Source organism: Gracilinanus agilis, chromosome 2, assembly GCF_016433145.1.
Source record: "Gracilinanus agilis isolate LMUSP501 chromosome 2, AgileGrace, whole genome shotgun sequence".
NCBI classification, from domain to species: domain Eukaryota; kingdom Metazoa; phylum Chordata; class Mammalia; order Didelphimorphia; family Didelphidae; genus Gracilinanus; species Gracilinanus agilis.
In genome coordinates, this window is record NC_058131.1 from 237,234,038 (window position 1) to 237,248,630 (window position 14,593).

The 14,593-nt window shown below is 42.2% G+C and overlaps 1 protein-coding gene across 1 annotated transcript in view; it reads left to right on the top strand.

Annotated features, from left to right (window-relative positions):
- Positions 1-14,593, top strand: part of FER1L5 (fer-1 like family member 5) — a 71,219-nt gene that overhangs the window by 17,940 nt on the left and 38,686 nt on the right. The window contains exons 4-15 of the mRNA XM_044659607.1: positions 1,598-1,648; positions 2,043-2,073; positions 2,986-3,101; positions 3,304-3,427; positions 3,802-3,896; positions 5,764-5,832; positions 7,992-8,035; positions 8,729-8,811; positions 8,910-9,007; positions 9,414-9,505; positions 11,049-11,110; positions 12,021-12,188. Coding sequence (XP_044515542.1) covers positions 1,598-1,648; positions 2,043-2,073; positions 2,986-3,101; positions 3,304-3,427; positions 3,802-3,896; positions 5,764-5,832; positions 7,992-8,035; positions 8,729-8,811; positions 8,910-9,007; positions 9,414-9,505; positions 11,049-11,110; positions 12,021-12,188 — 1,033 coding nt within the window. The remainder of the gene's footprint in view (positions 1-1,597; positions 1,649-2,042; positions 2,074-2,985; positions 3,102-3,303; positions 3,428-3,801; positions 3,897-5,763; positions 5,833-7,991; positions 8,036-8,728; positions 8,812-8,909; positions 9,008-9,413; positions 9,506-11,048; positions 11,111-12,020; positions 12,189-14,593) is intronic.

Sequence of the window (14,593 nt, forward strand, 5' to 3'; positions counted from 1 at the left end):
TATCAATAAGTACATGAGAAAGTGTTCCAAATCTCTAATAATTAGAGAAATGCAAATCAAAACAACTCTGAGGTATCACCTCACACCTAGCAGATTGGCTAAAATGAAAGAAGGGGAGAGTAATGAATGTTGGAGGGGATATGGCAAAATTGGGACATTAATGCATTGCTGGTGGAGTTGTGAACTGATCAAGCCATTCTGGCTGGCAATTTGGAATCATGCTCAAAGGGCTATAAAAGAATGCCTGCCCTTTGATCTAGCCATACCCTTGTTGGGTTTGTACCCCAAAGAGATCATAGATAAACAGACTTGTACGAAAATATTTATAGCTGCGCTTTTTGTGGTGGCAACAAACTGGAAAAGGAGGGTATGTCCTTCAATTGGGGAATGGCTGAACAAACTGTGGTATATGTGGGTGATGGAATACTATTGTGCTAAAAGGAATAATAAACTGGAGGAGTTCCAGGCAAACTGAAGAGATCTCCAGGAACTGATGCAGAGCGAAAGGAGCAGAGCCAGAAGAACATTGTACACAGAGACTGATATACTGTGGTAAAATTGAATGTAATGGACCTCTGTACCAGCAGCAATACAATGACCCAGGACAATTCTGAGGGATTTATGGTAAAGATGCTACCCACATTCAGAGGAAGGACTGCAGGAGAGGAAACATATAAGAAAAACAACTGCTTGAACGCAAGGGTTGGGGTGGATGTGATTGAGGGTGTGGACTCGAAACTACCACACCAATGCAACTACCAACAATTTGGGAAATTGGTCTTGATCAAGGACACATGACAAAACTAGTGGAAATGCGCATCGGCCATGGGTGGGGGGAGTGCGGGGGGGAGGGGGGGTGAAGGGGATAGGAGGAGCATGAATCAGGTAACCATGTTAAAAATGTATATTAATAAATGTTAATAAAAAAACAAAAAAAAAATCGAATGTAATGGGCTTCTGTACCAGCGACAATGCAATGACCCAGGACAGCTCTGAGGGATTTATGGTAAAGAACGCTACCCACATTCAGAGGAAGAACTGCAGGAGAGGAAACATATAAGAAAAGCAACTGCTTGAACGCATGGGTCGGGGTGGATATGATTGGGGATGTGGACTCGAAACTACCACACTAATGCAACCACCAACAATTTGGAAATAGGTCTTGATCAAGGACACATGACAAAACCAGTGGAAATGTGCATCGGCCATGGGTGGGGGGAGTGCAGGGGGTGAAGGGGAAAGTAGGAGCATGAATCATGTAACCATGTTAAAAATGATTATTAATAAATGTTTAAATTTAAAAAAAAAAAGTGGTGTTCTGAACATAACTTCTCAGGATGCTTTGTTCTTTTTCCTTTTCTGACCTTTCCCTTCCTCTTCTCTCCCTAGGACTGTCTTGCCCCAGACCCCTATGCCCCATAGCTAGCGTTCCCCTTTGCAAAAGGGGCCAAACTCCCACCCTCTAGAGACCCAGGGCTAGAGTTAAAGATAGAACTGAGGAGCCCCTGCCCTACCCATTACATCTGCATCCTATGCCCTCCTTGGGGACAAGAGAATTTACAAAGAATTTGAATCTCTCTGGAAACTTCCTCCACAGGTGGTGGACTCTCGTGCAAGAAGATCCAAATCAGAGATTGGGGCATGTCAGGTGAGTAGCAACTGAGCTCTTTAATCAGAGGTTCTTAACCTTTTTGTGTCCTATACCCCAGTTTGGTGAAGTCAATATATGCTTCTCCATGTCTCTACCAGAGACAGAATCCTAAGCCAGAAAGATAACAGCTCTGGCCCACCTCGTGCAGTTATGGTATCCTAATAGAGACTTTCCCTGAGAAGGAAGTGAACCCTAATACAGAATCCCTCGGCAATAGTCCCTTTGACAACCTTCCACCATCCTTTGATCTCTTTCCCCACATAGTTGAGCATCCAGTGATGAAAAATAGGTTCTTCCTGTGGTGATGGTGGGAAACCAACACTCCTTATCTAGTTAAGGCTCTACAGAGAGACTGGAGTCCCTAATTTGCCTCTTCCTTTTGTCTATTTAGATAGATATTGGGACCATCTACCGCTCTCCAGGTAGGTGATGCCTGCTACATATTGTTGAGCTGAGGAAGTTTGACTTCTTATCCCCTGCAGCTAAATATCCTTACCTCTATTGTTCCTGACTGGAAAAACTCCTCTTACTTATTGCAACCCATTTCTCTTCTTCCCTTCTTACAATATATACTATTGTTCTGAAACAAGTGAGTCTGGGAGTTAAGATACCTAGAAATCAATTTTAGCTAGCAAACATTTATTAAGCACCTACTATGTGGCAGGCATTTTATTATGGGCTGGAGTTAAAAGGCATAGGAGAAATAGTCTATTCCCTTAAGGAGCTTAGATTCCATTGGAGAAGAAAGACAATATGTACATACATACGTATATAATTCATACATGTGCAGATCATCCCTTAGATTGGGAATAATATGAGAGATTGTACATATCATTTCTAGTACCTTTTCTCCAAAAAGGGGTCCCACCTTAGATAAAAATCATAAACTCTACAGATATTTCTGATATAGGTCAGGATTTAGGATGAGAATTTGGGGTCAACAAATTGGAATTGGGTAGTGGGAATTAAGAATTTTACTGACATTGTAACCAAAACTGAGATTGGATTGTATTTAAGGATTAAGAAATTTAGGTTTGGCTCTTAGGTTTGTATTCAGTCCAGGTCAGTAATCACTACAGATGACCTTCTATTTTAGAAACTAATATAATGGTTCCGTTTCCCACAGGCCTTACTTTGAGGCGCCATCTTGGTAGAGCACTCTTTGCCTGAGTGGACCACCATTAATGGCTTCTCTTTTTCTCCAAGTTTTAGGAAGACGCTAATATTGTCATGCTATTAGCCAGCAGGAAATTAGTCCTATATCAATACACCCCGATTGACGTTAAGGGAAAGATGAAACTCGTCACAAGGAACGTGTTCCTCTCTCCACACAGGACATACCATCATGAGGAAGTGGCTAGGCCTCTGTCATTCCAGTAAACCCAACTTGGGGATCAGGGGTTACCTGAAGGTCACCATCTCTGTCCTCGGCATTGGAGACCACGCTCCGGTGAGGCTGTGCACCCAAACTGGCCGTGGCTACTTTCTACATGACATCTGTGGGGCCTTAGTCTGACTTAGACATCTCTTCTGTAGGAGATGGCATTAGGGGCCTGGAGTTCTATGAGTGGGAGGTTAGAGGGCAGTGTCCCCTGGCCTCAACCCAGGCCTCCTGGGAGGCCCTGTCACCATCAGTTGAATGATCTTTCCAGGTGGATCATGGACAATTGCATGAGACTGGTCCAACAGAGAAGGATCTCTTCATCTCCGCCACAGTCCCCATTCGATTAGCTAACTTTGAGTTCCTTATCTACTCAGCTGAAGACCTGCACCTCAGTAAAGCCAGGGGCCCCACATCTGCTTGATTCCCAACACAACTCCATCTTATTGCCATAGTCTTAAATCCATCCCAACTATGACGCTGTCATTGACCCTTAGAATGAGGAAAGTTTAAGTGAGAGATCCCCCATAAACTCCCTTTGTTTTGACCCTGCTGTGACTTTTTCAGATGGGCTCCCCTCTCCTTGGCTTGCTGTGAGCCTTCTAGTTCATGGGTCATCTCAAGGCTTCCCTCCTTCCCTACCTAACCATCCTATTTCGGGGAAAGGGACCCCCACCCCCACCCCAGGGAGGAGAGGGCCTTCTTGGAAATTCCTAATGTATCATGTTAACGTAGAAGTCCTCTTACGACACCATTTCCTGCTTCCCAGAAACTGCTGTGACGTCCAGGCTCTTTGCCCACACTGTCAAGGAGATAAAAAGCATAATGAATCCAATTCTGGAGTTGGAAATAGCTGGACAAATAGTAAGTGAGTCACAGGCTCTGAGAGAGAGGTTGCATCAGAAGATAGTATGGATTAGCAGAAAAGGCTAGAGACAAGAGGCCAGGAGACCCAGATTTTTTCCTTTATCTTCCACTTAACAGCTCTGTGACCTTTAGAAAATTACTTAAATTCTCTGGGCTCCAGGTTTCTCATCTGTAAAATGGGAGAGTTAAACTACATAGTATCTAAGGCCCCTTTGTGTACTGTGTTTGTTTTTTTTTAAATAAATTTTCACCCACTCAATTTTCTTAACTCTAGTTCTTTGCTTTTTCAAATGATGGGCCCACTGTCTCCATGTTATATGCCAGAGCCATCTTCTAACATAGCTAACTGTTCAATTTACAGTGTGAGAGGGCAGCTAGATGGCTCAGTGGATTGAGAGTCAGGCCTAAAGATAGGAGGTCCCAGCTTCAAATCCGACCTCAGACATTTCCTAGTGGTGAGACTAGTCGCTTAACCTCCATTGTCTAACCCTTACTGCTTTTCTACCTTGGAACCAATACATAGTATTGACTCTAAGGCGAAAGGTAAAGGTTTATTTTTTTTAATTCAATATGAGCATTTATTTATACCTCAGAAATCAGCAAGCTCTATAAATCAGCACTTAATATATCTTGTTAATTGTGTAGAATTAAGAAAGTAATGGAGAAAGTTTGACTAATTCAGATGAAATTTAAACTAGCACTACCCTATGCCCCTTGCCCCCAAGAGGTTGTTAAACATCTGTCAGCATATTCCTGGACACTGTAGGAGAAGGAAAGTCTCCAGGAAAGATTACAACTACTCTCTCTTAGAGATGTTCCATTCATGATTGTATCCCTCTGCCCACTTGAGTGATTTCAGGCAAAACACTTAACATTCCTGAGCCTCAGTTTCCTTGACTCTAAAATAAGGGTATTAGACTAGATGACCTCCAAGTTCCCTTCCAGCCCTAGATTTACAATCCTAAGACTGTTTTTGTTTTTTCTTTTTCTCCCCAGGACCTAGCCCAATGTTTAATAAATATTAATTTAAATGAATAATTAGCAAAAGGTAGAGATTCTAGTTGGCCCCAGGACTGAGAGTTTAAATTTGTAACCCTCTCTGGAATGTGGCATTTCGGCTTCTATCAACTATATACTCCAGGTGTGGAACTCAGGAGTCTAGATTATATTCCAACTCTCAAGGCTCATTATCTTCACATAGACTACTTCTACCCAGTGTATAGTCAGAAAAATCTTGAACCCTTAAAACTACATTACCCAAAATTCCTTTGTTAGATAGCTGTCTTATTTTAGTTATTATTGATACACTTTATAAAATATAATACTTAGTTATTGGATATTAATTTTAAAACCCACACCAGGTATCACCATCAGCACCTCATGTTGTCTCACCACACTGGCTTTCCCTCAGACTTATTAGTAGTAGTGAAAAACCACTATTAGTATTAGAATAGCTAGGACTACTCTTCCTGTACCTTTTAAGAAGTGGCATGATAACAGTGAAAAGAACTCAAGTTTTGGAGTCAGAAGACCTAAATCCCCTTCTTGCCTCTCCTGCTTAAGACCTGTGTGATCTTGGGCAAGTCACCTAATCCCTCTGAAAATTAAATTTGGTGACCCCTAAGGTCCCTTCTGACTCCAACTCTCTTATCCTATTAGGGAATATCTAGGATCCTAATAGGGATACTTGAGCCTAGGCTGGCATACAGACAAATACATCAAGAGGTCTAGAAAAGGAAGGTTCCTTGAATCAATTAGTGGTAGGTTGGATGGGGAAGTGAGGAATGGGAGTAAACTGATAAGTAACCCATAGCAGAAGGATGAATTGCTGCAACAACTAACTCTACTACTGAATACCCTCCAGCTCAAAACTAAACCGAGGTTCCACACAGAGAAGCCCAAGTGGGACCAGAGTCTGAAATTCTCTGTTCAGGTAAAACATCTTGCCTCTAGAGACCCAGAAGAAATACTCAGCAGCTGGCCCTTCTTTAAACATGGGCCTCAAAGGGAAAAGGGGAACAATAAAGACAGAAGTGGGGGGTGATGACTCAGAAGGGGGTGACGAGAAAGAGAATGGGAGAGTGCTTCAGTAGCGAGACCTCACTCACAAGAAGGAAATATTCTGGTTTTTTGGCAAATAACTGGAGTTCATCCCTTTAATCTTCTCTTTTTCTTTCTTTTTTTAACTTTTACCTTTCAGTCTTAGAATCAATACTATGTATTGGTTCTAAGGCAAAAGAGTGGTAAGGGCTAGGCAGTTGGGGTTAATTGTTTTGTCCAGGGTCACACAGCTAGGAAGTGTAGAGGTCGGATTTGAACCTGGTACCTTCCATCTCCAAACCTGGCTCTCTATCCACTGAGCTCCCTAGCTCCCCCCTGAGCTTTCTCTTCTTATATCATTTTTGTTGGAAGTCCTTGAAATGTTTTACACACTCCCCTGCCTCCTTAAGCAAAAGGATCTCAATATAAGTTGCCTTTTTTTGGTGACTCAAGGCCAGTTTAAGGGCCATTATCAGTCATAGTCACAGTGATAACCCTCTACGTATGAGATGTGATGAGCTGGTGGCCCCTACCCTCCATGCCCTACAATGCTGTGATTTGTGAATTCTTGAGTCTGTTCTTTAGAATTTCTCTGTTCTTCCTTGTCAGGTACCACTTGCTTTTCTAAATGTTTTTAATTCTTCAATTTCACTAGCCCCACTCTAATTGACAGTTTTCCATATGTTGTGGACTGGAAAGCCAGGAACTTAAATTTTTTAGAATGTCTCTGGAATAAGAAGAAATGGTTCCAAAAAAGAGCCTAAGATTTGGTCTATTTTGGCTGCTCAGAGGCTTTATGTACTTACTTCAATCCAATTGAAACTTAGCAAATATTTCTTAAGCTCTTACTGTGTACAGACTACTGTGCTGGCTAAGAAGTTTAGCTGAATCAGGGTCTTTGGGCCTCATTCAACATAATCTCATTAAGGGAACGGAAAAAGAAAAACCAGGCAATGATTGGAACTGAGAAGGAATTCTTAGATAAGAGAACCATGAAATTCAAGTAGGGAGAATCTCAACCCCACAGTTACAGACGTCACATAGAATGAGGACTGAGAAAAAGCCATTGGATTAGGTAACAAGGTTATTGGCAGCCTTGGAAAGAGGTATTTCAAGGGAGGGATGAATAAGGAAGCCAGATTACATAGAGTTAAGAAGGGAAGGACTGGGGAAGAACTGGAGATAATAATTAGAGCATTTTTTTCTAGAGGTTTGGCAGTGAAAAAAGAGATATAATAGCTTAACAAGCCAGCAGGATTGGGGCAGTTACTTTTAGAATGAAGAGATTCATGAATGTTTGTAGGCAGAGGGAACCAGTCAGCAGAGAATGTAATGAAATCATGAGCCCAAAGCGTAAGAAGATACCTGAATTACAAACTGATGCTGATGCTTTGTACACCATAAGCAATATTGAGAGTTGAACCCTTGTCTAGCCTAGCCCATGTCCCAAGATCACAAAATTGCAGAATTAGAATGGATAGGAGCAAACTAGTCAAACACTTATTCAATCATCATCATCATCATCATCATCATCATCATCATCATCATCATGTGGCTCAGTGTATAGAGAGCCAGGCCTAGGGAGGGGAGGTCCTGGAATCCAATCTGACCTCAGACACATTCCAGCTGTATGACCCTGGGAATCAATTGCCTATCCCTTACCACTCTTCTGCCTTGGAACCAATACCTGATATCAATTCTTAGATTAAGGTAATGACTTTTATAAAAAAGAAAAGAAAAGAATTCCTTCTCCACTATACCCAAAAGCCATCCAGCTTTTACTGGAAGATCTCAGAAAAAAGAACTCTGCCTCAGGCAGTTGATGGCACAAAGCTTCATAAGGGCAAGAACCTTGTCATCTAAACTGTTTCTCCCTCAACATCTAGTATAGTACTCTGTACACACTGGTACTTAATATTTAAATCTAATTCATTTGAACTAAATGTATTGTCCTTAGTATTGGTTAATTAGTTCACCAAGGCACTCTAGGGGATTGGGAATCCTGGAAATCTGAGCACCTTACCCATCACTACTCCAACCTTCCTATTGCAGCTACCCTGTATGACCAACCATATCAAGTTGAGGGTTCTTGACTGGTAAGTACCTGTAGTCCACCCCATTTGCCATTCCTAGTACACAATATGTCATCTCCCACCTTGGACTCTTGCCCACATCTGAAATATTCTCTTCATCTTTGTCTCTTAGAATTCCTAATTTCCTTTCTCAAAGTTTCAATTCTCAAACCACCTCCCAAGGGAAAGCAATCTTGATTCCTTCAGCTGGTAGTACTCCCCCCAAGAAAGTGACTTGGGTTTATTTTGTGTGTTTGGGGAATTTACTCATCTACATCCATAATGCTTTTCACCCCAATCCCCAATAGAATATAAGGTCCTTGAGGGCAGATTTTTGTCTTTTTGCTCCTAGCACCTAGCACAGTGTGTGGTACATAATAGTTACTTATTAAGGGGGAAGCTGAGTGGCTCAGTAGATTGAGAGCCAGGCCTAGAGAGGGAGGTCCTGGGTTCAAATTTGGCCTCAGACAATTCCTAGCTATGTGACCCTGGGCAAGTCACTTGACCCCCATTGCCTAGCCCTTACTACTTTTCTGCCTTGGAACCAATATCCAGTATTGATTCTAAGACGGAAGGTAAAGGTTTAAAAAAAAAAGTTACTTTGAGTTGGATGAATGAATAAATGATTAGAGACATAAGTTTATCCAGGATGAAATAATAGAAGTGAGGAGAGGAAAGAACCTGTTGGAACTTAGCTGGAGCTTTGTTTATTCCCAGGAACAAAAGCAAACACAATGATGTGATTGGGACAGCCAGTCTAAATATCACACATATCTCTTCCATCGGAGCTTACTCTAGAGGTAATCGGGGTAGACCCCTCTACTTCTCTGGCTCTCTGGGAGTCATCCTCTCTCCTCCTTACCCTATCTAATAGCATCTCCTCTCTCTCTGTTCTCAGGAACATTCTCAGGCTTCCTGCCCTGCTTCGGTCCTAGCTACCTCATTCTTCATGGGGGAGAGAAGGCATTATCCCAGAGCTTCCTTGATGAAGAGCCTGTGAGTCCTTCATTTTGACTTCGGAGAACTATGGGAGGGAAGTGACTCTTAACCTGTGTAGACCATCAGTAAGAAACACCTGGAGATACAGAAACATCCCACTACATCTCTTTCACCAGTACCCTGGCATTAGAAGTTATGCATCTGCCTGAAGTCCTAACCAGCCCTCAACCAGCCCTTCCTGGAGCAGCAGATGGACAAATAAATGCCCTGGTCTATACCATAGAATATACTATATTCAGAATTCCCATCTAGGGGCAGGGAATCAATTATGCTTTGCATTTCTTAAACTAGCCCAGGGTAAGAAATAATTAGGACACTAAGTCTGCACCAAAGGAGTTTTTGTTTCTGGTTTTGTTTACTTGCTATATTTACACCTCATTTCTCTCTCCCCTTTCTGTCCTAGTTCCCTCTCCTCTCCTCAACTGAAGAAGGCTTAATTTATCGAGGCAGAGTCTTAATGGAATTAGTCTCTGGGATACAAGATACGAAAACAAGATTATTCCCTCTAGGATTTTCCTCTAGGATTACTTCTGCCTTCCTAGAGGTAACTCTTCTCTCCATGCCTTTGTACTGTCTGGTCTCCATACCTAGAATGTTATCCTTCTTCACTTTTGTCTCTTAGAATTCCTAGCTTCCTTCAAAACTCCTGTAAAACACCACTTTCTACATGAGAAATTTCCAGATCTCCCCAATTGCTAGTTCCTTTCTAATTCTAGGTTCGGCTCCTCGATGACTGGACAAGTATAAAAAGAGTCATGGGAGAAGAGACCCAGATTGGATCATGGTTGATCCACTTAAGGATGCCTCTGAATACCCAGCTGTGATCTCTGGGCATTCTAACCTCCTTAGTGAGAGTGAAGCAGAATCACTTTCTCTCACTGGGTGCAAATGCCTTGAAGACAATTGATTTATAAAATCAATATCTTCTTTATTATAAGAGGGGATACAAACTGAGAATCAGAGCAAGGGGTCCCTAACTCTAAGGGATCTAGCTATTCACCCAACAACCCTCTAAGTCCCTCGCAAAAGGGAGCCTTTGAGGCTTCTGGCTATTTCTATCTAAGTGTTCCACAAAAGCTGACTAAGCTACTTATCTATAACCCTCAGTAGTTAGTTTGATATAGTTCAGTAGCTGTCTCCAAAACCCATTATGATTGCTCTCAAACCACTAAGTTCACCCCCAGGGGGTCTGACCCCTGAGGTAAAACCTCAAAGCTGATCTGACAGAATTTTTTAGATAAAATCCTTCAGGAAAGCACAGCAGGTGTGATCAGATCCTTTTCTAGATATTCCCAAACAGAGTACCTTGAAAGATGATTTTGGGGTTTCTCCTTCTCCACACTAAGGTTGAGGTAGCTAAGCTCCAACAAGCCACCTTATTCCTCCACCCTTCCAGACAGGAAGAGACCAACCTCCTCTAGGAAGTCCCTGACTCTACCAGCTGTCACTTCCAAACTGTTCCTCCTCTGCTTTCTGACTGCTGAAATTCTTTCCCTTGAGTTCCTAGTATGTGCCTCAAAGATAGCCTTCCACTTCTCTTAAATCTTATCCTATCTCTATCCTTTTCCCATTACATTTCTTCCCACTCCTAGGAAAAGCCTTTGAACTAATCCTTTTTGAAAGTAGGGATTCTAAGAGCTAGATATATAAGGGAGTGCATTTCAGTTATGGTGGACAGCCTGTGCAAATGGGAGGGAATTGAAAGTCATTCTGCAGAAACAACAAATATTCCCAGTTTGGTGTTAACACCATAAGGTATATTAGAACAACAAATTGAGGAAACAAAGGCTTGATCTTCTGGGCCTATTGATTGGCAATGAATTACAATTGCCCCAAAAAATCGGGACCAGGTCCTTTTCCTCAGTTTAGGGATGGACCCTAAACACAGACAAGACAGATTTTTATACAGTAAAAACAATTATTCAAATAAGACTAATTAAGGAGAAACAATGCAACATTAGATAATCTGATTTCTAATTAGATGAAAGATTGGGGAGTAAGTTGTGAGGGGGAGAGTGAAGAGATGCAATTCCCTGAATACAGAAAAAGAGGTATCTCATTCCACCCCAAGGATATATAAACAATTAAAGGAACATCAAAACAATAACTGATTGATCAGTATGGGGCCAGTTTTCAGATAAGGTATATATGTTGATTGAGATACACAATTATAAGAAAACTCCTTAAATTAATCTGACTGCATTTCTGGTCAACATAACCTAGTTCCTAAATCCTTCATTAATGGTCTCTAAACAGCAGCTATAGGTGGTCCAGTTTCCCAGCCATACAGGGCTGGGTTCAAACAATGCAATGAGATTTTCTCTCCCAATTCCCACAATTAAATAAACTTTTCTCACAAGACAGAATTTGGATTAGACCCATGATTGAATAGAAAGAGAACTAAGCTAACTCCAGAATTATAGTCACAAGATAGAATCAGAGTGGTTTGCTCAGTTCCCACAATTAACCACTTTTCTCCTAATCCCCTCAATTCCCTCACAATATGAAGGGGAGTGATATGTAATAAGGCTGGAAAGGTAGATTTCAGTTAGATTATGAAAGGCTTTAAATGCCCAGCAGAGGAGTTTGAATTTGATCCAAAGTCAATAGTGAGTCACTGAAGCTTTTTCAGGAGCAGGTGGTAGCTAATGGAGTATGGATTAGAGAAGGGAGAGAGTTAGAGACCAAGAGACTAATTTCAGATACCATTTTGATCATTTAGGTGAGAGAGGCAAATAGGAGATTGAAAGACAAAAGAATCTGTGCTGAATACATTTGGCAATAGGGAGCCAGTGTAGGCTTTTGAGGAAGGAAAAAACCTGATGAGAACAGTGTTTAGATGGACAGAGACCCAGATCTCTCCTTTGGGTGGCAAAGCATATCCCCCACTAACTCTAGATGTCCATCTCATCCTTACTCTCTGCTTCCCCTCCTCTTATAGCCTTGCCCATTCCCTTATTGATCTGAATTTGGGACTGGGGGGGTTGTTTCATTGACCAGGATGGATTGCACAAAAAGGATTATGGACTGTGTGTCATCTTCCTCTCCTCTACCATGATGCCTGCCTTTGAGGATTTGGTTCACTTCGAGGTTACGATTGGCCACTATGGTAACAAAATGGACCTGAATTACAAGCCATTGGCTTCTACCACTCGGTATAGCCAAGCAGTATTTGATGGTAAATAGTCAAATCTCATTTTCTCTTGCTCCTTTACCAGTGAACTAAATGTCCCACTCTTCCACCTTCCCTGCTCTCACTCAGTGATGGTGAACCTTTTAGAGAGTGAGTGCTGGGCCCTGCTCCCACCCTGCCCCCCAGACCTAGTGCTGTGCCAGCCCTCCATCCAGAGATCGCATACTGTGCTCCCCCCTCCACCAAGTGCCAGGTGTGCCCCACCTTACCCCACACAGGGAGGGAGGAAGAGCTCCCATTGGGCTACTGGATAGAGGAGCAGGTGAAGCGAAGAATGTCCTCAATGAGTGTAGAAAAGGGAAAGAGAGTGGCCTGAGCACTCTGCTCCCCTCCAGCTCTGCTGCCCATGAACTGCCCACCTTTGTCCCTGTGTGCTCCCATTGGGCTGCCAGGCAGAGGGGTGGGGTGAGGTGGAGAGGGGGAGGGGAGCAGCTCCACCTGAGTCCCTCTGTTTCTAGTAAAGAACTGGGGGGGGAGGGGGCATGTGCCCACAGAGATCACTCTATGTGTCATTTTTGGTACTCATGCCATAGGTTCACCATCACAGCACTAACTCATCTTCCACTCAGCACCTTGGCTATGCTTCCCAAACTTCTCATTATTACCTCTTTTTATTCCCATTTATTCCCATCTACTTCTTGTACACCCCCCTCCCCCATCCAAACCCTGGAACTAAACAAAACTAGGCATTTCATTCTTTTTTTTTTTTTCCCAAACCCTTACCTGCCATCTTAGAATCAATACAGTGTATTGGTTCCAAGGCAGAATATCAGTAAGGACTAGGCAATAAGGGTTAAATATCTAAGGCCAGATCTGAACCCAGTAACTCCTTTATATTGGCTTGGCTCTCAATCAACTGAGCCATCTAGTTGCCCCCCTCTCATTCTTTTTTGACTCAAGAATTCTCTAATATTACCTTTTTTTTAAAAAAAATGAACATAATGTTGTCTTGGCCATGTCTTCTCCGGGCATTGTCAAGGAGATCAGAATACAAGAGATGGATGCCTATTGCTCTTTGGGCAGATGTCTCCTAGCAGCCTTCTTAGACCACTTCCCTGAGAGGGTTTTTCCTTATGGCTAGGTGGGTGTAAGAGATTGTGTCTTATGCACCAATCCCTCCTCACCTTTGGACTTGTGGAAGCAAGAAAAGGAGTTGATTGATAATAAGAGTGATAACAGAGCGGATAAACGAATTGTAAGAAATATTTTGGTGGTAGAACTGACAGGTCTTGTTCCATTGATGGTATTGATTGAGAAATAAGAGAGAGAAAAGAGCCAAAGAGAGAAATGACCAACAAGAAGTATTTTAAGCATCTACTAAGTGCCAGACACTGTGCTGGACACTGGAGATACAAAAAAAAGAGAGTCTCTGCCCTTGAGGAACTCACATCCTATGAGGTGGGAGGGCTGTGTGTATGAGAGGAACAACATACACATAAATGATATATACAGGAATATACAAAATAAATAAATGGAAAAAAATAAAATAAAAGGCAACTTTGAAAGGGGCAGAAATAGCAGGGGAAGGGATCAGGAAAGGTTTCATGAAAAAATGGTGATTTAGGGGGTACGGCTGGGTGACCCAATGGATGGAGAGCCAGGCCTAGAGACTGGAGGTCCTGGGTTCAAATATGATCTCAGGCACTTCATAGTTTGTATGACCCTGGGCAAATCACTTAACTCCCATTGCCTAGCTCTTGCCATTCTTCTGCCTTGGAACCAATACTTAGTATTGAGTCTAAGATGGAAGATAAGGGTTTAAAAAAAAAAAGTAGTGATTTAGTTGAGTCTTGAAGGAAACAAGGGATTCCAATATGCAGAAGTGGGAGGGAGAACTTTCCAGGTGTGGGGACAGTCCGTACAGATGCATAGAGACAGATGTAGGGTCATGTATGGGGAACCACAAGAAGACCTGATTAATAGGACTGTAGAATGTAAGAAAGGCAGTTATATATAAGAAGACTGTAAAGGTGAATAGGACCCTACATGCTAACTAAAGGAGTAAACACTCCTTTTTTATCTTAAAAGCATTAGAGAGTCACTGGAATATGTGGAGTAGGATAATAGCATGGTCAGACCTGTGCTTTAAGAAAATTACTTTGGTGGCAGCTAGGTGGCTCAGTAGATAAGAGAACCAGATCTGGAGATGGGCATTCCTGGGTTCAAATGTGGCCTCAGATGCTTCCTAGCTTGTATGACCCCAGGCAAGTCACTTAACCTCCATTGCCTAGCCCTTACCACTCTTCTTCTTTGGAACTCTGATAGTATTGATTCTAAGATAGAAGATAAGGATTTGTTTTTTTTAAAAAAAAGAAGAGGAAGGAAGGAAAGAAGGAAGGAAGGAAAGAAGGAAGGAAGGAAGGAAGGAAGGAAGGAAGGAAGGAAGGAAG